A 22,069-nucleotide genomic window follows, 5' to 3' on the forward strand; every position below is an offset into this window, starting at 1 on the left:
AATTATGTGAAATTAAATTAATTATATCCCGACTTCAGAAGATTTGCCTTTACCTTTTCTGGGCTCTTTGGTTCCTCCTATCAGTCTGTAGTTTCTCATATTGAGGTCATCAAACCAAAGTTCAGATCTACCATGACTGACTGACACCTGCTGGCCTCAGGTTTGCAACCAGCTTCTGACTGAGAGACCAGTGAACTGCTCCCAGTGTCAGAATCTCACTGAGGAAGGAACTGCATCAGGTTTTCTGTCACTTTATTATTTCTGCTATAACTGATGCATATTTGCATATAAAATAAGTCAATAGAGTTTAATTTGCAATTTTTATGTCTTTGTGTCATGAGGTAGATCTCAGGTGGCTGGTGAGAGAAAAAGTAGATCTTGCTCTCAAAAAGTTTGGGCACCCCTGCACTAAACCATTTCCCACACAAAGAACAGAACATTCAGTCCATTACAATTTTATGTTTCTAGGCTTGGTGTTTATTTTATAATTAGTATTAAATGTTCATCTGAACACAGACTAAATAATTATTAGCTACACCTACTCTACTGATAACCTGTCAGAGTTGGTGTGTAGGTCACCATTTTTTATTTTGTAACTGAACCGAACCACCAAATTCCACAGCACACCTACATGTTAAGGATGTCAAAGTCAAGCTAGCATAACTGACCTACTTCCATCTCCCTCTCTATTTTTCCTCTTAAATTAAAACGTTTTCCTGACCTTGTTATCTCATCGTCGTACTCTTGACAATTATTAGGAAAGCACTGCGTCGCTTTTTCTTTTATATGTCGTGTATATTTAAGATTTAGCACATTATGTTGACAACTTGACAGCTAAAACCAATGGTAGCCATTGTAGCAGCTTTTTGGGGATCTTGCATGCATAATGTCACACTACAATGTGTCTATGTCATCACAAGGTCACATGATCAAACGGCTGATTACCTCACTGCTCGCTGAAGCTCCGCCTCCTGAGTCCAACTTGCGTTTCTTTCTCGGCCCGATGGCGGCAAGTGCCGTGAGGTTGGCGTCTCGCTGTCGCATCTGAGCCAGTTCCTGCTGCTGCATCTGTGGACAGGAAGTTAAAGCTGTTATGAAAGGAAGTTGAAGTGGTTCAAACGGGACGTTTCCTGTCTCAGAGCTGAAGCTGAACGTGAAACCTAGCTGTACCTCTTTAGCCTTCTGCTTCAGCCGAGCCTGCTCCGGATCCTCCTGCCGGGCCCGGCTCTGGAAGAGAAACAAAATGTGACCCATTAGGCTTCTTTGACCAGGTGAGGATCGCTCCATGGTCTGATTTTAGTCTGGTCATCCACTGCATAGCGCATACAGCAGTAAAACTAGCTCACCAAACGTTCTGGAGCTCAGTTTTGGTTGCTAGGTAACAAGGCTTGGCTCTGCTGAGGTTGCTAGGCAACGGCACAGTGCCCATTAACTGTAAAAGAACTTAATCTTACCAAATATCTTTGGTGTAGTTTCTAGTTCAAATATCAGTAAACAACAAATAAGATAAAGTTAACTTACAAGTAACTGTTCAGCAAAGAAATAGGAGTTTATTTTAAATAATTAATTCTTTAATACTGATTTTAAAAAGTTAAAGTTCAGTAAAGTTTTTATTCGCTCTGACTGGAGGTTCTAGATTGTGACATCATCATCCAGCTGAAGTTGAATTTCAGTCTCTGCTTCGCTTTCCCCAGATCAGGTTGAGATATAGAGTTAATTAAACAGGTGTTCCGTTGCTATAGCAACCCGTTTGGTACCTTAGCGGCCTTCAGCAGCATCTCGCGCTCCTGCTCGTCTTTCCGCTGCTTCTCCATCCGCTCCAGCGCTTCGAAGAACCGCAGCTGGGAGCGAACGTCCGACGACTGCTCATAGGTCAGGTTTCCTTCATCCTGAGGGAGGAAGGCCACGGATCGGTTACCGAACTGACAGGAACCCGGTCAGAACTGACAGGATCTGGGTCCGAAAGGGGCAGCTTGCAGGTTATCATCTATTTAACACCCTGATCTGCTTCAGTAGAGGTGATTATCAGGTGATGAAAGATGAAGGTAATTTTTTTTAAACTAGAGGTGTCCAAACCAAAGTGCAGCCCAGGGGCCTCGGAATAATTTTGTGTGGCCCTGGTGAAGAGTGGTAAAAACTTTCGCTCTCCAGCAAAAGTTATTTGATCCAAATGGAAACTTTTTGTATTTTTTGGATGGGATTTTCAATTAAAATTCTTTCCTCTTAAGTAGAAAATGTTACTAAAAGCATTTTACGTTTGTATTTTAAATTCAAATTCAGTTTTGAAAAATCCAAAATACTTTGATTCCCAAGCGAAATTAAATAAAAAGAATAAAGAATACCATTAGGAACAAGGATTTATTAAACTTGGCCAAACACAGCAAATGTTTATCAGGAATACTATATTTCTTTTATTTAGGTAAATCTACAGTAATTAATAGTTTTGTAACTCATTTCATCCACAAACTTTGCAAATTGCTGAGCAAATAGAAATAAAAATGCAAATAAAACTATTTTCCATATTTAATTTAAAGACATTATGTCTCCTGAGTACTTTGACCAGACAAACAAAACATTTGGACTCTGCCATCTTAAACCATATTGGGCTTATTAAAACACTTCTCAGTTATTTATATATAAAATCTGGTATTAAGAGCCACTATAATCCGTGTTATTCCCACGTTCTCTGTGACCTCTCACCTTTGCACCGTCTGTGCGGTGCTGAGCGATCACAGAGGCCTTTTCCAGCAGCGAGCGCAGTCTGGATTCGGTGGCGTGTGAGATGAGGTTCACGACCTCCAGAGGCACCTCCGTCACGCCCAGCTTCTTGGCTGGGGAGCAGAACCAAACAGAACCATGAGAACCATCAGAACCGAACCAGCATGAACAGTTCAGCTGGAAAGAAACCATTAAGCATCCATTGCTCTCAGATACTGAAAATGCACCATAATGCAGCCCTGACCATGCAATTGGTGTTGCAGTGGCTCCCCCTGCTGGTCAAGATAAATATATAATATTACCTAAATAATGGATGTACTGACCTGAGTCCAGGATGCGGCGGTGCAGAAGGCCTGGCGGCAGAAACGCTTCGTCTTTACAGGACCGGATCTTGGTGCCGACGAGCTCTGAGCTGGTTGCTAGGATACGGGCGTTTTCCTCGTTAAGGTTGACTCCGGCCATTGAAGCCACATCGTTGATGTCGTCGTCGTCTCTGTGGAGGTTCAGCGAGAGCCAGAACTTTTAGATTTGACTGAATGACTGGAAGTTCAACGTCCCGACTAAACCATGAAACTCTGAGCTGATGAAGCCCGGCTCTCCAGCTCACTGTGACGTTTATTCAGTTATTCATTTCTCATCACCACCAGGAGAAAAGTTACACATCTGACCTGCATTAAAAAGGTCGCTTGTAATTAGTAAAACTAAAAGCAAGCTGGTTGTTACTATAGTAACCAGTAATAAAGCTGCTGAAGCTGAATGAGCTTTTTATTTTCACCATACAGTCTGACTCAAACACACATTTATTGATGTTTATTTTGAGTTTATTCAGCTGTGATTAGGTGATCATTTCTGAAGCTGAATCAGAAACATTCAGAATGGCTGTAAAACCAGTTATCTGCCAGGTTAGGTATGAAGTTTCTGTTCCTGGTGCTGATTGGACATCAAACCCACCTGAAGGTCCCGCCCCCGGGGTCAGTCGGTTTCTTCTGATTGGCCTGAGCTGCCAGGTGGACAGGAGCTTTACCTGCCATGGTGGTGGGTCCCCGCAAGAGTGTGGCTGCAAGGGGAGACGATTCAGAGAGGGCAGGTCTGAATGCATCGTTCACTTCTCCTTAGTAAACCTCAAGAACTTCTTAAGTATTTTCAATGTAAGTTTTCATACTTTTTCACTTTGGTCATGACAAAAACACAAATAGTTTTAATTCACTATTATATGACATTAATTGAGAATAAACCCATAATTTAACCAAAAAAAAAAAAAAAAATCTCCCAATTTCAATAACTTGAACATATGGAACCTTAATTCCAATTACACGGATCAATAACTCATTGAGCCATTGGGAATAATGAATATTTCCAATGGCAACTATTCAGCTGTAACATTTTTCAAAGTTAGGCTTTTAATTTAACTTTAGATTGCACCACAAAATACAAATAATACAAAAATAGGCAGCTTAAAAGGACTTTATATAGAAATGAAACATTTTCCAGTCCTTGAAAACACCTAAGTGAAATTCAAGCACTTTCAAGGATTTAGGTGACCCATTTTTATAAGCTTCAGCCTCACCTGGATGTCTGATTTGCTGACTGAGGACCACAGGAGAACGGGTCTGGATGGTCTGGACTGTAGCTCTGGCCACAGCCTGCAGCAGAAAACAAAACATCATCATGTTTATTATTAATCACCACTGAAATCACAACCTTGTTTAGACATATTAAAGCTGACATATTATGCTTCTTTGAACATGTTACGATTGCTCTATATTGTTCATGACACTTTTTGCAGAAAATCATGTTTAGACAATAAAATTTTAGTCTCAGTTCTGCTTATTTTGAGCTCCTTACAGAATGAACCTCATCACTTTAAATCCAAATGAGATGCATGTAACCCAAGCCTGTCACAATAAGCAATAAATCAATTAATCAAATTAATCACATGGTAAACTTACATGAGCTCAATAATTTTCATTCTCATTAATAATTTGTGAAGGGCAATTCTGTTTACAGAAAGTTCATAATCTATTTTTATGCGTTGCTAGATGACAGGTGGAACTCTGCTGGTGTTGCTAGGTAACAGGCTGGGCTATCCTGGGGTTGCTAGATGACAGGTGGAACTCTGCTGGTGTTGCTAGGTAACAGGCTGGGCTATCCTGGGGTTGCTAGGTGACAGGTGGAACTCTGCTGGTGTTGCTAGATAACAGGCTGGACTATGCTGGTGTTGCTAGGTAACAGGCTGGGCTATGTTGGTGTTCCTAGGTAAGGGGCATTGCCTGCTGATTTGATGTTACATTTGGAAGGTTTTTGAAACATCTCATTTTCTAGACACCAAAAAACTTTAATTTATGACCAAAATATAGCTGGAAGTTTATTTTAAACATTTGGGCCATTTTAGAGACCTAAGTAGAGACCTAAAAAAGTGCAAATATGTTTTTTTTTTATAGGTCCTCTTTAAACCACTAAAGCAGTGAAGGATGGGTTGCTGAGTGTTACCGTGTTTGTGATGGGTGGAGTCAGGCGGACCGTGGTTGCCGTGGCGTTGACGGGCAGCCGCGGCCTGATGGCTGCTGCGGTGAGGGAGCCGGGGGCGGCTGGAGGCGGAGCTGAGGTGGTGGGCGGAGCCGTAGTCAGAGACTGCTGGCTGTTGAGCAGAGTCTGACGCAGAGCAGGGAGGCTTTTCTGAGGAGATAAACACAAAGTTCATCACTGCAGGAAGCTGCTGGTGGAGGTTTGGTGCTTTTATCAGCAGATTTCATCTTAGACAACATTGCAGAACCTCATGTTTTCTAATTTGGGGTATAAAAGTATTCATACCGAAAACATCTGGTACAAACCTAAACACATGCAGAATATGTTTAGGTTCTGCACATTCTGCATGAATGTGCAATGGAAGACTTTGTACTGAAGCTGCAACTAATGATTACTTGATTAGTCGTTTATTGTCACAGTTAATCAGATAAAAAAGGCATTTTTTCTACAAAATTATAAGTACATTAAAATAAACAGAATTACAGTCAGTTTAGAATAAGAAAAAACCTTTTATTGCATAAAATGCAATAACAGATTGATTTAGGCCAGGGGTGGCCAAGTCCAGTCCTCGAGAGCCACCATCCTGCAAGTTTTAGAAGTATCCTTACTCCAACAGACCGGGATCAGCTCTACAGAGGCCTGATAACGAGCCAGTCATTTGATTCAGGTGTGTTGAAGCAGGGATGCATCTGAAACTTGCAGGATGGCGGCTCTCGAGGACTGGACTTGGCCACCCCTGATTTAGGCTTTCATCATTTGTAGCAAAGGATGAATCTGCAGCTAAAAATATTTCTAACATCAACATGTCAAAAACTCAGCCTTCCTGCTTGACTTATCAGTATGTGTAGAGCTGACCTAGTCATTATTTTTTATATTAATCTGTTAATAAACGGACATCAAAAGGTGCTTTTTGATGTCCATTTATTAGTTTTAGATTCACCCCGTTTTTTTTGAACGGGGTGAATCTAAAACTTGGTAGAACATATTTACAGATATATTTTTTATTTTTATTTTATTGTTTTTATATTTTTGTACAGTTTGGGCTTAATTACTTTTCTGAGTGTGTTGTTCTTTCATCAAATTGCCTTTTTTAGAGTCTGTATACTCCAGTTAATAATGAATGGATTACTAAATTAACTGATGATCACTTCAATAATCGATTCATCACGATTAATCATTACAGCCAATATTCACTCCTTTACCAGCAACTATGGTTATTAACCTGTAATAACCATAGTTACAGTCTGATAAACATTCATTCAAATCTAATAACATGAATATTAACATGAATAACACATTTATTAACATGAAATTACTGTAACTAGCAATATTTTCACTTATCTAATTTTATATATTTTTATAAATGTAGTTACTGACATGCATAGTCATTAACGTCTAGTTAATACCATTTTTAAAATTTTATAATTCTTAAAAAATATTAGGATTAATAACAGTAAAAAACAGAGTTCAATTACCACAGCAATTAGAATCAGTTAACCTTATTTGCAAATGCAGCTTTAAAGGCAGAAATATGTATTTTTTCAGGACAGGTACCTTGAGGAAGGGGATGAGGTAGGGCTGTGGGGAGGACTTCAGCTCAGCCTGCAGCCGAGACGTGAACTCCTCGGGTTCGATCTTTGCGTCCTGAAAAGATGTTAGAGCGCAAAGACGTGAAGATGTGAAATATAACGGCACAAAGACAAAGTGTTCAGGGATGTAACAGGCGGACACATTCAAGCTTTAGGAAATGAAGTCACAGGAACAAAAAGCAAGAGGATAAAAGAGGACACCATGAAGACACGAACTGGACCTGAGGAGCATCTGGATGCAGCAGAGCTGGGCAACATGGCTTAAAAACAATATCTGATTTTTTTTTTTAAACCATTTTTTTCTTGCTTTCTTTTCTCGGGAAGGAATTACAAGTAGTGTTTATTATTTCAATCATCCCTTCTGTCAGTTGTACGATGGAGTAGAAGCATCAGGAAAAGGATCTTAGCAGCTTACAAGCAGGTCCTGAACGAGGGTCTTCACATTCTTGGACGTATCGGGAGACGGGGAGTTATGCGACGCCAGCTTGATGAGCGTGGACAAGAAGTTCTTGCATTTCTTCACGTTTTCCTGCATTTCCTGTTGGGCACAAATACGTGTGAAAAACAAAGCAAGAGCGGGAAGCCGGAAACGTTAGAAAATGATGGGAGCCAACCTGCGACACCACGGTGACCCTGGCGCCAGGCGGGGCAGCGGGAGGGGGCGTGGCGCCGCCACCGGGTAGCGGTGCAGGCTTGGCGGCGGGCGTCACCCCCGCCGTGATCACCGTGGAGGTTTTCTGAGGCGGCGGCATCTTCACGGCTCCGGCAGCAGGAACAGCGAGGGGCTTCAGGAACAGAGAGGCATGATTAGATCCAACCAATCGAACTGCATGGCTCAAAGCATATTCATGTGTTAGAATGGCCCAGTCAAAGTCCTAACTAAATCCACTGGAACTAAGGACTAAGCAGATGTTATTAGTTAACTGATTGAAACTCATTTTAATCTAATAAAACATTAATCGATAATTAATGGTAAGTTTATTAATTGCTTGCTATCCTAGTCTGTTTTATGTCGGGCTATGATCTGTCTTCACCTGTTCCACCTCTCAGCAGGATAACTTACCTGAACAGAGGTGGTGGAAGGAGACTGGACTATTCTGGTGGGAGCGGGTGCAGCCAGCCGGACCGTCTGGGGGGCTCCGGGCACCTGCAGACGATTTATGGTTTGTTTCAGAATAAAAATCACCTGATTCTGATTTTACTGAAATTACAGATTAACTCCAGAATTTATGAAGAAGATCTTCGTCAAGTTCTGATGGTCTCAAACTCACCGTGGTGGCGGTGCTGACCCGGATAGTCGATGTTGTCAGCGGTGTTGCGGGTCTCTGGGTGACCACTGTCTGACTCTGCTGCAGCTTGGCCTGGGCCTGGGCCAGAGCCTGCTGAGGAACCAAGACCAGCTGACCCGTCTCGGTCCGGACCAGAACCATGCCTGCAGGAGAAGGATCAAAGCAAGTGATCGAAGAGGTTCTACAGACTGAATGAAACAGAACAGCTGAGCTGGATGGAAATCTGAACCAACTAGACAGACTGGAGAATTGAGAACAAATTAGATCAAATATTTAGAGTTTGTTTTTGTGCTCAGCTTTAGGATGAAACATGAAAAACTTCAGGCAGACTAAACCTGAAAATCTGGGAAAAATTAACGAGAATTCAAAGAATTTCCAGTTTGAGATAAAATGATTAGAACTGAAACAGTTAATCAGATTAATCATGATGAATCCCTTATTGAAATAGTCAAGTAATTTTGTAATCGATTAATTGTTAACTGGAGTATACAATCTCAAAAAAGGATATTTGCTGAAAGAACAGCAGTCAGAGCAGCAATTAAACAAAAACTGTTCAAATAAATACATACATTTTGCATTTAAGATGAAATAAAAAATAAAACTTTGTACATATGTTCCACCCAAAACTAAAGTGTCTTAGTTTTAGTTTCACCTAGTTCAAATTCTGTGGAAAAAAAAATCTTCTTTTAATCATGTTTTGTTATCCGATTATTACTACACTGCAAAAAAACAAAAATCTTACCACGTATTTCTGTCTAGTTTCTAGTGCAAATATTTTAATACATGTGAACTAAAACAAAAATAACTTACAAGCAACTTTTCAGAAAGATACAGAAGCTTGTCTTAAGTAAATAATTCCTAAATATTAAGTTCAAAAACAGTAAATGTTAAACTTAGGGCTTCAACTAACATTGATTTTAGCAATCGATTGTTCTGACGATTAATTGGATAAAAAAATCGGCATATTCTGCAAATTTTTTATTTAGCCACTTACATCTTTTGTACGATTTTATAAGTACGTTAAAATAATTCAATTCCTTTCTTAAATAATAAAATAAACATTACTTAAAATGCAACAACAAAGCATTTCTTTAGCATACGCTTGATCATTTGTAGCAAAAGATGCATCTGCAGCTAAAATATACTTCCAACATCAACATGAAGAGTCCTTGCTGCCCAACTTCACATCAGAACAGTGCAAGACTGAACTGTTGATCAGTTTTTTATTAACAGATTAATAACTAAACCAAAAGTTATTAAAAATTATTTTATCATTATTTTACAGTATTTAACCAGGAGAAGCTAAACTATGTAAATATGTGTAAAACATATTTACAGACAGTGACCAGAGATTGTTCTTATATGCAATATATATATTTTGTACAGTTTTAATTACTTAGAATATGTTGTTCTGATTGAAACTAAAGACTCCAGATGATCCAGAGTCTGTATACTCCATAAAGTCTTAATCAATTACTAAATTAGTTGTCAAATATTTCAAAAAATGTTTTATCCCCATTAATCGTTTTAGCCCTTGTTCCACTTTCAGATGTTTTCACTTATAGAAAAATGTTCCATCTGTCAGTGGATCAAGTACCTTTTCAACCAATATTAAGGACTTATTTACTTAAAACTGTTCCACTTGATAAGAAGAAGTTTTTTCCAGTGCAGCTAAGTCAGAGCGTTTGGATCTTTGAATTGTCCCTCCAGAACCAGGAGCCACCATCACAGGACCGATCATAAGCAGGTGTGTGTTCTCACCTGGAGGGATGGTGAAGCCGGGCGGCAGCTGGATGGTTGTCTGCTGCTGAGGCCGGACAGCCAGGGGGGTCTGCGGGGCAGCCGGCCGGGTTGTGGCGGTCACCAGCTGGGGTCTCTGCGGCTGGATGGAGGTGGCCGCCCCAACAGCAGCACCGGGCGGCCTCACCCCGGTCTGAGCCACTCCGTTGATGGCCGGCTTGGCTGCTGCGAGCGGTGTGCTGGATCCGGTCTGGGTCTGGATGATGGAGGCCTGGGCTGCAGCCGGAGCCGGAGCCGGGGTGCTGGTCACCAGCATCTTGGTGTGCATTAGAGGGTTGTTGTGGTTCAGGACCTGAGCGGCTGATAGGGAGGCTGAACCCTTCGGGTCCAAACCGTTCTGGGCGGTGCTGATCACGGGGCTGGGGAGCCCCTGTAGGGTCACAGCAGGGGAGCCCGCCGGGGATTGAGGAGCAGGGAGTCCGGGTTGTGAAGCCAGGGTGGCGCCGGGTGGAGGGGCACCGGGTGAGCCCTCCACTTTCCCGGCTCCGGTGCTGCCGTTCAGGGGCTGTAAGCTGGGGGAAGAGGTCCGGATTGCCTCCACCGGGCTGGGAGCCAGGGCAGCAGCCCGGGGGAAGCTAGCAGCGGGCTGGCTGCTCAGAGTTACCGGTACGGGTAAAGCGGTCAAAGAGGGCGCTCCTGCCGCTTGCAAACCGGTTCCGGTGTTTCTTATTGCCCCGGCGGTAACAGAGGAGGGAACGGTTTGCCCGGACAGAGGCTGGTTGGCGCCCGGTTCCCGGGTCGACCCCGCGGTTTGGTGCCCTTGTTGAGGCTCCGAAGACCCCGCTTTCCCTGAGAGGCGGCTAGCCGCCGCCACGTCCCGCTTCCCGTCCGGATCAGAAGCCGCGGGGAGGTTTCTGTCGCCCAGCTGGGACTCCAGGGAGCCCACCAGGTCGCTGACCGCCTTCTCGTCCACCTCGGTGGACAGCATGTCCTCCAGCGGGTCGGGGGCTCCCGCCATCTTTGATGCTTCGCTGTTGTGCAAATCGTTTTTTAGAATGTACGCATGCGCCGAGGATCCGGCTGCATTCGGAGAAAAGATCTAGATGGATCAAAGATCTAGATATGCCAAATGTTTCGAGAACTGTGGGAAAAGCAGTTCCAAAGCAACAAAATTACACCTTTTTAATTATTTAGAGTCCAAAATAAAACAGAAGATATCCCAATAAATGTATATAATAATAATAATAATAATAAATAATTTGAAATAGTAGAAATGTCGCTTATTTTTAATAGGCCTAATATAAGATCAAAAACTTAACCTAAGCGGTTTGTTTCTAGTCTTTTGTAGATAATTAACAGTTAGCAGATGAATGAGCCATTGTATTGTTTATTATACGCCAGTAAATATAAATGGTTTTTAGGTTTTTACTCGCATTTCATAATGCGTATGTTCGGAAAAAAAAAAAACTCAATACACTTCTATTCATCATAGATCTATGATTCACGGCGCCACGAAGTCACGCGATACTCCAAATCCCGTTATCCCCCGCGCTCAGAGCTGTGCCAATGGAGGTGGAGGCGGCCATGTTGTAGCTGCAAAGCGGCGTCAGCGTCAGAGGGAATCGAATCGAAACACACTGGGAGAGTCCCCCCTCAATCCCTCTCTGCTGACCGCGCGGCTCGGAGGCATCGGCCCCTTCTTATTCCTGTTCCCAGAGCCGAGAAGCGGGAGCCACCATGAGCGGCGGGACGCCTTATCTGGGTAGTAAGATCAGCCTGATCTCCAAGGCCGAGATTCGCTATGAAGGGATCCTGTACACCATCGACACCGAGAACTCCACCGTGGCCCTTGCTAAAGGTAAGAGTTTTACCTGGGCTCAAGGTAAGAGGTTCCTCGAGGCTAAAGGTGAAGTGGAGGCGGTGTGTGGGTGTTTAACGGAAACTTAAGCTAGCTAACTGCTGCGGCTGAAGTTAGCTTGTTATTGAGAGCCTTTCAGTTTAAAGGTGTATGCTGTTGTTTTTTAAGACATATTAACTATTAAAGATTAGCTCTAATCTGAACACTAATAACACATTTTTCAACGTATTTTTTCATTTAGGAAGCCTTTATTTTATATATCCAAACAAAACTGTTCAACTGCAGTCCCTTTTTGACCTTTAGTTCATAATGTAAATAAGCCTGTCTTATTTTCATTATGACAGACTTATGTCATAATGAGCATGGTACTGCGGCACCATGCAGTATTTTCCAGAATTAGATGTTAATAGTTCTAATATTTTCGAAATTTAGCAAAGTCTTAGCTCTTCAGCAGGACAGAGTTCTTAAAATATGGAGAATAGCCCTTGAAGTGCTGATTCAGAAAAGGTGAATCAGACACTAACTTCACCATGCCCCTGAAGAAATAAACAGAGGGATCCAGATAACTCTGGACCTGGCCTCTAATTGACTATAAAGGGAAATTACACGGAATAATTAATGTAAACTCCAGTGATTATTTTAAAAACTATCAAAATTATTAAAAAATGAATTCAGTCATCAAATTTCTAATAAAATAGTTTCAAAGCAAGATGCTGATTAATTTTAATAGTTCTTGCTTTTTACAGGATATTTTTATTTAATTTGAGCCAACTAATCAGTTTTGGGTAAACTGATCTCGATTTTAAACAACTTTGAAATTGTGGAAACAGAAGCAAACATCTGATTTTGGAGCATCTTCAGCTGGATTGTTGTGCAGGAAGGACGCCCTCTGACTTCTGAGATTTATAAACTGTACATCAAAATAGGACAAAATCCAGCCTGTCACCAGACTGACCCACTGGCTTAGCTGTAAATCAGGGTTCACACATAATCAGTTTGAGTCGAGAGATTTAAGTGAAATGCGGCTTTTTCTGCTTGTTACTTATACCAGAATATGATTGAAATGATGCTTCATTCTGTTAAAGAAACTTAAAATCATCTGAGAGGCACAACAGAATTTAACTCCAGTAAAAACAATAACTCCAGACGTGTTTCTGACTTCCAGGACTTGCATTGTTAAAGATGAGTGACATCAGCTGATGTTAATCCATAAATCTCTTATGTTTAAGTGTCCGGAGCTTGTTGAGGAAAATCCCACTTTGCTGCTGTGTTTGTGCCCTGCGTGGTTTTTCATAATAAAAGTCTTTTCTGAAAGTAGGTAGAAAGGCTTTTAATTTGCCATGTTTAGCGCTGCTGGAAGTTCTTTTTTTTTTTTTTTTTTCTTTTTCTCGAAGTTAGGCCTCACTTTTTTTCCCAAAATGTAAAAATCTTTAGCTGTTTTTTTCCCGGATCCAAAGGGAAACTGAGATTTTGGGGACGCAAAACGCTGCTGTGCTTTTTTGTTTGATTTTTGCAGGTTTCAGATTGGAAAATTTTGAACCTCAGTTATTTATGTAAACATGGAAAACGCTAACCTATTAGCCTAACCTCTAACCTGACCTATAACCCCAAAAGCACACATGACAACAATGGCGACCTACATGTTTATGGTTCTACTATAAATTAAATCATAACACCTTATAAAAACAACTTTTTAGTTACTAATGAGAATTATATTTTGTTTGCAACTTTTCCTGTTAGTTTAAAGTTTCAGCCTGAATGTGGAGTTGTTGGTTTTTTTGTTTTTCTTTGCCACACCTCCTAACTGTCAAACTGTGATTCAGACACTGAGTTTTCTTTGCCTCAGTCCGCTCCTTTGGTACCGAGGATCGCCCGACGGACCGGCCCATTCCTCCGCGAGACGACATCTTTGAGTACATCATCTTCAGGGGCAGCGACATCAAGGACCTGACGGTGTGTGAGCCGCCCAAACCGACGTGCTCACTCCCCCAGGACCCGGCCATCGTCCAGGTATTTCTGTTCTTATGTCGCTGAGTGTCACTGGATTTTACTCAAATTCTCTCAGAGGCTTTTTGTTCTAATTAATAATGCAATAATTTTATAGCAAATTATTTTTTTGTCCTGCTTGGCAATAAATTAAACATGCAATAGTTTAATGACAAAAAGCAGAAATAATTATACAGTAAGTCGGGGAAAAAGGTCCCACATGTTTCCTTTATGAAGACAAAAAGTCACAATGAAATGAAACCAAACTATGATGAAAAACCAAAAACTACTCTAACCCTGGTTCTGACCCAGTTTCATGATCTCCTGACCCTGTGCGTTTCTTCTTCTGCAGTCCTCCATCAGCACCAGCTCCTCCTCAGCGGCGGCCTCGGCTCCGACTCCCTTCCAGTCCTCTGGCTCCTACGGCCTTTTCAACAGAGCTCCGGCTCCCGCCTACAACCAGTTCAGCACCAGCCCACTGGTCTCGCCCCAGTTTGGACCCGTTGGTGTGGGTAAGTTGGGGCGGTGGGGAGGTTCTGCTTCAGGGCGGCATGATATCCAAGGGTTCAGAGTCTGTGAGTGGTTCTGGATCACGTTCTTCATGCCACAGGAAGTGAGGAGGCGTCGGGTCAGAGGCGTCGGTGTGAGGCCTTCGCCGCTTCCTCGACATGTTTTGATGATTTTAGATTCAGGAGAAAGTTGATTTAATGGGAGCAAAGGTTTGATAGATAAACTCATGTAGTCTGTGATTATTTCTTCAAAGCAGACATGTTGCACAATCGTTTCAAAATCCTGCTAATGATGATGATGATAAGTTGATACTGATGAAGTGCGTCTTACTTTTTTAAAAGCAATATGAAACTTTCAGCATTCCTCATTTTCATTTTTTATACTTTTTCCTGTAGAAGTAGTTAAAAAATTACTAATATCACAACTTTATTTTGGTAATATTATGATTTTATTCTCCTGTTATTTTGACTTTCTTTTCATACGTCTTTTTTTCTCGTATTATTACAACTTTATTCTCACATCAGTATGATTTTTATTTTCTCCTATTATTTTGTTCTCGTAATATTATGAGAACTTTTCTCTCATATTATGACAAAAAAATTTTTTTGCAATGTTATGACTTTATTCTTGTCATTTTTCTTCTGGCCCTAATACTCCATCCTACTTTCTGTTGTTGATCCGGTTCTATTTTTTTTACTATAAAAAGATCCAGAATCTTTTTTTTATTTTATTTTATTTTATTTTTTTTATTAAAGCTTGAGAACGTTCTCTTGGTGCGCCCCCTGCAGGACATTCCTGTAACATCACCTTTTACTTTGCGTCCAGTTGGTTCTGTTCATCTGCAGCTTTCCGAGTCTCGACTCCAAACTCAGAATAATTCTTTAGTCCCAGTATCAGCTGGACCCAAACTGGCATCTGTGTGTAAAGCAGAAGATCTTGATGGCTGGGAGAGTTTCCTCCTAACCTCCAGGTCAAAGTGTTCAGATTAGATCAGTGACATCAGATGGATGCATTATCGGTTCTGTTTAGGCACTAACTGGGTTCGTGTCGACTCAGCTCCAGCTCTCGGTGTGTGTGGTCGGTTGGTGTTCTGGTATCGATACGCCCCAGATGTTCTGCAGATGTTGGTCCATCAGTCTGGAGCAGAGTGTGTTTCCAGGTCTCAGTTCTGTTGCTGTTCTCCCACACAGGGCGGTCCACAGTCTTCTTTATGAACTCCAGTCTGAGCGGTTCTGACTTGCGCTCTGTCGGGACTTTAACTGAAGGTAAAGACCAGCAGGAAGTGAACTCCCAGATCGGTACCAGTGGTGTGTAGAGGGTGATGGTTCATCCTGTCCTCGGGTGTTTTCCTGTCCTGCTCATGTTGACCCACAAACACTCTGCTGGTGTTTTCCTGCTGCAGCAAATATTAACCTGCTTCTGACTTTTCACTCTTCACTGCTTCACCTTTTCTTTCTGCAGAAATTCAGCTGAAACAAACTGCAGACAGGAAGCTAACAAACTCCATAACTCTTTGCTTCCAGGATCAGTTGTTCTCTAGGTTTATGAGAAAATGACTGAAATTCACAAATATCAAATTTTATATTTTTCTTGCACTGTAAAATCACCAGATCTTACCATATAGTTTCTAGTGTAAATATTTTGGTACTCTTTAAATGAGGCAAAACTAACTTACAAGTAACTTTTCATCAAAATATAGGAGCTTGTTTTAAGTCAATAATTCCTTAATACTGATTTAAAAAGTCCTGGTTCCATATTTCACTTATTACACGGGGAAAATGTGTTATTTTTAAAATAACACATTTATTATGGAATGTATTATTCCAATGAAACTAGTATTTTTCATCAATATTAAGGAATTATTGACTTAAAACAAGCTCCTATGTCTTGATTAAAAATTACATGTAAGTTAGTTTAGTCCTTTTTCAAGCGTAAGAAGATATTTTCTCTAGAAACTAGACAAAATGCTTAAGATTTTATGTTTCTTCAGTGTTGTTCTGTTTAACCTACAGGGCGATCCGGTCTCTGGAGTTACTAATCAATCTTTAATTTGTCTCTCTCCTCGCCGGTTCTCCTCAGGCTGCAGCAGTCCCAGTCTGGAAGCTCTCAGGAAGAGTCCCACCCTGGATCAGGTGAGCCAGAGAGGCCCGTCTGTCCCGGCGTCCACCGCCACGGCTCCAGCCCCCGGTCTGGGACGGAGAAGCCCGGCACACGGCCGCGCCGCGCCGGCGGGTCCGTCTCAGAGCAGCCAGAAGGCCCAGCAGCAGGACGGAGTGGACAATCTGAGAGGTGAGAACCTCAGTTTCTGAAGATAAACATAGAGGGTAACCAGGGACCATGATACTGCCAGAGTCAGTCTGCCAAATAAAAACAAGCTCAGGGATCCAATCTGAACCTTGTAAACAAAATAGTTTGGGTCTGTTGGACAGAAAGCTGCAGACTGCTGCTCAAGTTCGTCATGGAAACAGATTAAAGGGGCAATATTATGTATTTTCCATCCACATTTGTAGCACAATCAAGTAACAATGTTACCTTCAGTTGTTATAAAAATGCTGACTATATAAAAGACAACTTAAAAGAAATTTGACGCCCTGAATTTGGGCCTCTGTCTCTTTAAAACTCCTGCTCTTTTTAAAACTCCACCTTCAGGAAGTCATCATCACATCACTCCTCCTACTAACCCTTTAACAACGTTTTTACCAGCGTTGCATTGAGAAGTAGCTCCTATAATGAGCTCACCCGGTGTTTGCTAATTACTGCTGGCTAGTCCGAAGGAGCGGAGTTGGAGAAGGCTCCTCTGTGAGGTGGAAGCTTGGAAACTGCAGCACGGAGTTTAGTGACGCAGCTGCTCCCTGGTCGCTGTGTGGAGACTCAAACTGTGTTGCTGTTCCAGGATCAGACGTCCAGAGCAGAGCTGAGGGCGATCAGGCGCGAGGAGAAGGCAGGGAGCCCAGTAAACGCTCCACAGGTCAAAGCCTTGTCCCCTCTGCAGCCATCCTGCATGCCCTCCATCTGTCTATTCGACTTCATCTCCACAGGGATGATGGAGACTCTGCATCTCCTCCATCATTCTGTCACTAAGGGTGTTTTCACACCTGACAGTCCGGTAGACTCTGTTAGATTGGAGACCAAAATTGCAATATTTGTTACATTTTCAACTGCTGCAGTTCTTTCATACTGCACTGTCAGACGATCCAAACATTTTGAAAAACCAGTTCCCCTCCTCACCTGTGGGGGGCGCTGCACTGAAGGATACGACATGAAAACCTCAGAAGAAGACACTGAGCACAACTTCCTTCTTCACGAAATGTAAAGAGAAACGGAGTGGCGTCAGATTTTAGCATTTGTAGGATTTCTCTCTTGTCTTTGGTAAAAGACGACGAGTCATTTCTTTAGACTCATGTGTTTTGGTTGCTTTTACCCAGAATGCCCTGCGCTGTAGTCCACTTCCTTTTCCGGTTCGTTTGCCGTTCACATATGCATTCAAACCTCTTCAAGAAACATCAACTTTTAGATAGTTTTTTTTATTCGTTTTCAGTAGTTTTTACATGATCATCCCAGATGACAATGAGTTCTGTTTATTTTCAGATAACATATTATGACTTAATTTCCAGAAATTACTGTTTTTATTACACCCCACTTTTAATTTTAAGAAAATATGCAACATTTACATTTTTTTGATTTGGTTAAATTTGATATTAATCACATTAAATTTTATTTTATTCCAACAGTTCTTATGTTTGTTTTTGTCTTTGGTCTTTCTCTTGTCAGAAACTTTTCCATTTCTTGCCTGCTATGCTAGCTGGAAGAGCAAAGATGAATTTGACTGGCAGCCAGTTTGAAAATAAGCATCGGAAATATTTAAATTATTTTTACTTACATTTTATAAAAGAAAAAAAAACATGATTGAATAACAAATACATTTCAAATAAAAATGATGGGATTCAGTTTTGTTATTTTTTTTTTCTTCTCTCCAACTTTTTGAGACCCCCTCTTTGAAACCTTCTAATCCAGAGTTGGATTAAAGCAGATTAAGCAGGACTGGTGTGAATGCATCCTAACTCCTGCAGCTCTTCATCCTCACCTTCTGTTCTACGGCTCCATCTCTGCATCTCCTCCATTTGTTCCGTTTCTCTTCTTCCTCTCGGCTGACGCTGCGCTTCTGTCTCTCTCCAGCAGGCGGCGGCGGCACGGCGAACCGGCGCGGCCGCGGGGGCGGCCATCACGGCAGGGGCCGCTTCAACGTGCGCCGAGACGGACCCATGAAGTTCGAGAAGGACTTTGACTTTGAGAGCGCCAACGCCCAGTTCAACAAGGAGGAGATCGAGAAGGAGTTCCAGAGCAAGCTGAAGCTGAAAGGTTGGCGTTAACTGGTTATACTGGGAAATCTGAGGGAAGCATCACTGGGATGTAAAACGGAACACATCTCTTTAATTAAAGGAAATAGAAACAACCTGTAGGTTTTAGTTTTTGCAGCTAAACTGTGATTCTTTTGTCTCTCAGATGAGAAGTCGGAGAAAGCGCTGAATGGAGAGGATAAGGGAGACTCTGGAGTGGAAACCCAGAACAGTGAAGGCAACAACGAAGACGAGAGCGACCCGCTGGGCCCAAACTGCTACTACGACAAGTCCAAGTCGTTCTTCGACAACATCTCCTGTGACGACACGAGGTACGGAGCTGGTTCTGAATCCTGGAGGCAGACTGGTAGACGATACACAACGCAGCATGTGAACCGATTCCTGAACAGATCTGAACATGTAAACTGATTCCTGAACAGATCTGAACATGTAAACTGATTCCTGAACAGATCTGAACATGTGAACTGATTACCAACTGATCCAAACATGTGAACTGATTTCTGAACCAGATCTGAACACTTATAAATAAATGAATCTGAGAAATCGGAAGCAGGTAAAGACCCATTAAAAGAATCACTTAAAGAACTGATGAAATTCCTTTAACTAAGCAGGAACTGGTTGGGATCAGTCAGATCAGGAATATTTGTGTCATTGAGCAGCAGATGAGTGAATCCTGTGAACAGCAGCCATGTTTCTTTGTTTTCCTGCTCTGACTCTGATCTTTTGGTGTTTTTAGGAAAGCTGGAGATAAATCTGGAGCTTCAGGTTTCCCTCGGTGAGTTTCTGACTCAAACTGATTCTGGAGGCTGAATTATAAATCAGTCTTTCTGAGTGCGATCGGAGCTCTGATCAGAACATCGTCAGCGCTTCTGTCAGCAGATGTTTACAGTTCTATCAGCAGCTTTTTGTTCTTCTAAGGGGATTAAACCCGATTAGACTCTAACCAGATTAAACTGGATTTGTTGGCTGTTTCCGCGGCGCTCTGAGCGTTCCCTTCTCCTCCTGCAGGGAGCGCCGGCAGACCTGGGCGGAGGAGAGGAGGATGAACGCAGAAACCTTCGGCATCCCTCTGCGCCGCGGCCGCGGAGGTTACCGGGGCCGCGGGGGGATGGGCTTCAGAGGGGGCAGAGGTCGCTCGGCCAGCCGGGGGTCCTTCGGGCCCCCACAGGGCGGCGGCGGCGGTGGCGGCGGCGGTGGCTTCAGGGGAGGATACCGAGGCAACCAGGCAGGGCGCGAATTCGCCAACTTACCGTACAGGGTGAGTCTGTAGCCTGAGGCTAAATTGATTTGTTTTGGTTTGTTTTTGAAGATTTAATTTTTATAAAATTAGGATATTTTCTAACAATAGACTTGTTGGGTTTCCATAGTTCAGAGTGATATCAGAGTACCCAGAGCCGCCATCTTGTTTTACAGCTTCTATTTGTTTGGATTTTGAATTTAGTCAGTTGCAGCACAGACAAAATATTATTTTACATTTATTTAATTTTTCTTTTTCTTTATAGACCCTTGCTTTTTATTTATTTATTTATTTATTTATTTATTTATTTGTGCTTGAATCTCATTGGTGGCTTCAGTATGCAGGGGGAAGATTGTAAAGGAATGTGTTTCAGCTATTGATTGGAAAAAACTGGCTATATGATTGGAAATATTTTTACACTTTTCTCTTTTTGTTCCATGAAAGCATCAATAAGATTCAGCTAATTCAGAAATATGATTAAATGCAGCTACTGTGTGCAGTTTAGAGATTAAAATCTGTTTTTATCTTTTAAATAAGTGGCATCCTGATTCAAATGGGATTATTTTTCGAAAACAATATTAGTTTGTGGCCATACAGTTACCTAAAAAAGAAGCAAAAGTAGTTTTTTAAATCACAATCTTTATCACAACAGTACCACAAAATATCGCCGTAAAATTCTAAGTCCATATTGGCCAACTCTAAGTATAGTTTTGTCTTTCCATAAATTTTAGCTGTTGCCTATAAGCTTTCTAAATGCAGTATTTGTTTTCTTGTTGTTGCTGTTGTTCTGCTGCAGAAGGACAACAAAGTGGCGGCGTAGTGTCGACAGGAGGAGGCGGCTCTGTCACGCTGGAACTTCCTCCGTGGGAAAACGGCTAGCTTTGGTTCTCTCCTGTCACTAAACTCCCGAAGATCGTCGTCTCCTCGTCGTTTCTGTCACCAGCACTGGAGTAGACTCTGAATGCAGCTTAACGTTCCGTCTGTCTCAGACCACCATGATAATGATGCATTTTATTAGAGAAAGCGATTCCCTCTAAATGTTCTAGTTCCTCAGCTGTGGTCGCTCTCGTAGCTTTATCAGGGTTCCTCCTTCAGAGGGCGCTGCAGGCTCTCTATAACATGGATTTTTTTTTTCTACTATGGCGTTCTCTCGTCCCCCTGTCTAACATCACTGGTTTCACTGGTTGCTGTGTGGTCGTTTCTAACTCCCAGTTTGCACAGATTCACCACAGATTGTTCCTTTTTCTAAATTTTGTTTTGATTTTTTATTTTTTTTTACTGCAGGAACCTCATTTTGCTTCTATTCATCTCTGAATTTATTAAATCCAATGATACAACTGCACCATTAGGAGCAGATTTCCTCACCATGAAGTCCAGATTTATTAGTATTATGAAATATTGAATTGGTGAGAAATGGATCTTTCAAACCACTGAATTACAGACCTAAATGTTTTTTTGTTTTTTTTTGTGGTTCAGAGATGAACAGGAAGCTACAGATTTTCCTCCTGCGCTTTAACTCTTCCTACCTGGAGCCAGTTGGCCGGCCGGCCAGTCTCGTTACAGTCTTCATGAAGCCACTAAACCCGAAAGCGCTGCACGCCGGCCGGCAGGAAGTGATGTCACACAGATAGACGGAGCTGCGCACTGTAGCAATGTCGGTCAGCAATATTCCTGCTTTTGGTTCAGGCATGATCAGAACCTGTAAACGATGTCAGTCGTGTTTTTTTCTTTTTGTTTTGTTTATTTTTTGACTCCGCTGCTCGCTCGGATCAAAATATCCGACATTTAAAGATCCGATCAGAATATTTCGGTAAATTACAGGTGGTTGTGTCTTTTGACTGCTTTCAATTCGGACAGCAAACGCCGTAGTTTCTCCAGGGAAAAAAAAAAAGACTTCCCACGATCCGAAATGCAGAGCCACCTTTAAACTGTGCTCAGGAAACGGGAAAGGAACTGTTTGAGACGTTGAGGTTCCTAACTTGATGTCGGTTTGGATTTGCATAGAAACAGTTTTTGTTCTGGTGTGTTCAGTGGCAGGTTCTGGTTCCAGCCTGGATCTACAACTGAAGAAAAAAAAAGTGAGCTTTTAAATGATGCATTGTAAAATAAAAAACTGAAATAAAGACACTAAGTTTGCAGAAATGTTTGGTTTTTTTCTTCATTTTAATGGTTCAGAAATCTTGCTAATGGTCAAATAAATTTAATATTGTTGAAAAATGTGTAATTTAGATTAATTTCTTTTATATTTATTGCATTTA

The 22,069-nt window shown here is 41.8% G+C and overlaps 2 protein-coding genes across 4 annotated transcripts in view; one reads left to right on the forward strand and one right to left on the reverse strand.

The window, feature by feature from the left end:
- LOC106938892 (transcription initiation factor TFIID subunit 4-like) overlaps positions 1-10,994 on the reverse strand; it is a 16,749-nt gene extending 5,755 nt beyond the window's left edge. Inside the window, exons 1-14 of the mRNA XM_015021086.1 lie at positions 9,884-10,994; positions 8,105-8,265; positions 7,897-7,980; positions 7,448-7,618; positions 7,249-7,371; positions 6,799-6,888; positions 5,209-5,394; positions 4,286-4,361; positions 3,670-3,775; positions 3,042-3,211; positions 2,701-2,831; positions 1,758-1,889; positions 1,171-1,227; positions 946-1,068 (exon numbers count right to left, since the gene is read on the reverse strand). Coding sequence (XP_014876572.1) covers positions 946-1,068; positions 1,171-1,227; positions 1,758-1,889; positions 2,701-2,831; positions 3,042-3,211; positions 3,670-3,775; positions 4,286-4,361; positions 5,209-5,394; positions 6,799-6,888; positions 7,249-7,371; positions 7,448-7,618; positions 7,897-7,980; positions 8,105-8,265; positions 9,884-10,880 — 2,607 coding nt within the window. The 5' untranslated portion in view covers positions 10,881-10,994. The remainder of the gene's footprint in view (positions 1-945; positions 1,069-1,170; positions 1,228-1,757; positions 1,890-2,700; positions 2,832-3,041; positions 3,212-3,669; positions 3,776-4,285; positions 4,362-5,208; positions 5,395-6,798; positions 6,889-7,248; positions 7,372-7,447; positions 7,619-7,896; positions 7,981-8,104; positions 8,266-9,883) is intronic.
- Positions 10,995-11,386: 392 nt separating this feature from the next.
- lsm14aa (LSM14A mRNA processing body assembly factor a) lies at positions 11,387-20,972 on the forward strand. Of its 3 annotated transcripts, XM_015021087.1 has the most exons (11): positions 11,387-11,720; positions 13,567-13,730; positions 14,059-14,218; positions 15,407-15,481; positions 16,296-16,505; positions 17,110-17,184; positions 18,393-18,575; positions 18,720-18,885; positions 19,311-19,349; positions 19,583-19,832; positions 20,608-20,972. In XM_015021087.1, exons 1-11 carry the CDS (start codon positions 11,600-11,602, stop codon positions 20,629-20,631), a joined length of 1,467 nt encoding a protein of 488 aa, XP_014876573.1. In that variant the 5' UTR covers positions 11,387-11,599; the 3' UTR covers positions 20,632-20,972. The 3 variants fall into 3 exon arrangements, with proteins under 3 accessions (XP_014876573.1, XP_014876577.1, XP_014876576.1); XM_015021091.1 differs by lacking the exon at positions 17,110-17,184 and having other exon boundaries at positions 11,388-11,720; XM_015021090.1 differs by lacking the exon at positions 15,407-15,481 and having other exon boundaries at positions 11,389-11,720.
- Positions 20,973-22,069: the final 1,097 nt, after the last annotated feature.

This window comes from Poecilia latipinna, unplaced genomic scaffold (genome assembly GCF_001443285.1).
Source record: "Poecilia latipinna isolate Pla-1442-1.1 unplaced genomic scaffold, P_latipinna-1.0 Scaffold2721, whole genome shotgun sequence".
Taxonomy (NCBI): Eukaryota; Metazoa; Chordata; class Actinopteri; order Cyprinodontiformes; family Poeciliidae; genus Poecilia; species Poecilia latipinna.

Bases quoted from the DNA above. Each gene is read 5' to 3' on its own strand.
- lsm14aa (XM_015021087.1), top strand. From the start codon at position 11,600: ATGAGCGGCGGGACGCCTTATCTGGGTAGTAAGATCAGCCTGATCTCC. The intron at 17,185-18,392 runs GTCAAAGCCTTG...GTCTCTCTCCAG, and splicing joins GCCCAGTAAACGCTCCACAG to CAGGCGGCGGCGGCACGGCG. The intron at 18,886-19,310 runs GTACGGAGCTGG...TGGTGTTTTTAG, and splicing joins ATCTCCTGTGACGACACGAG to GAAAGCTGGAGATAAATCTG.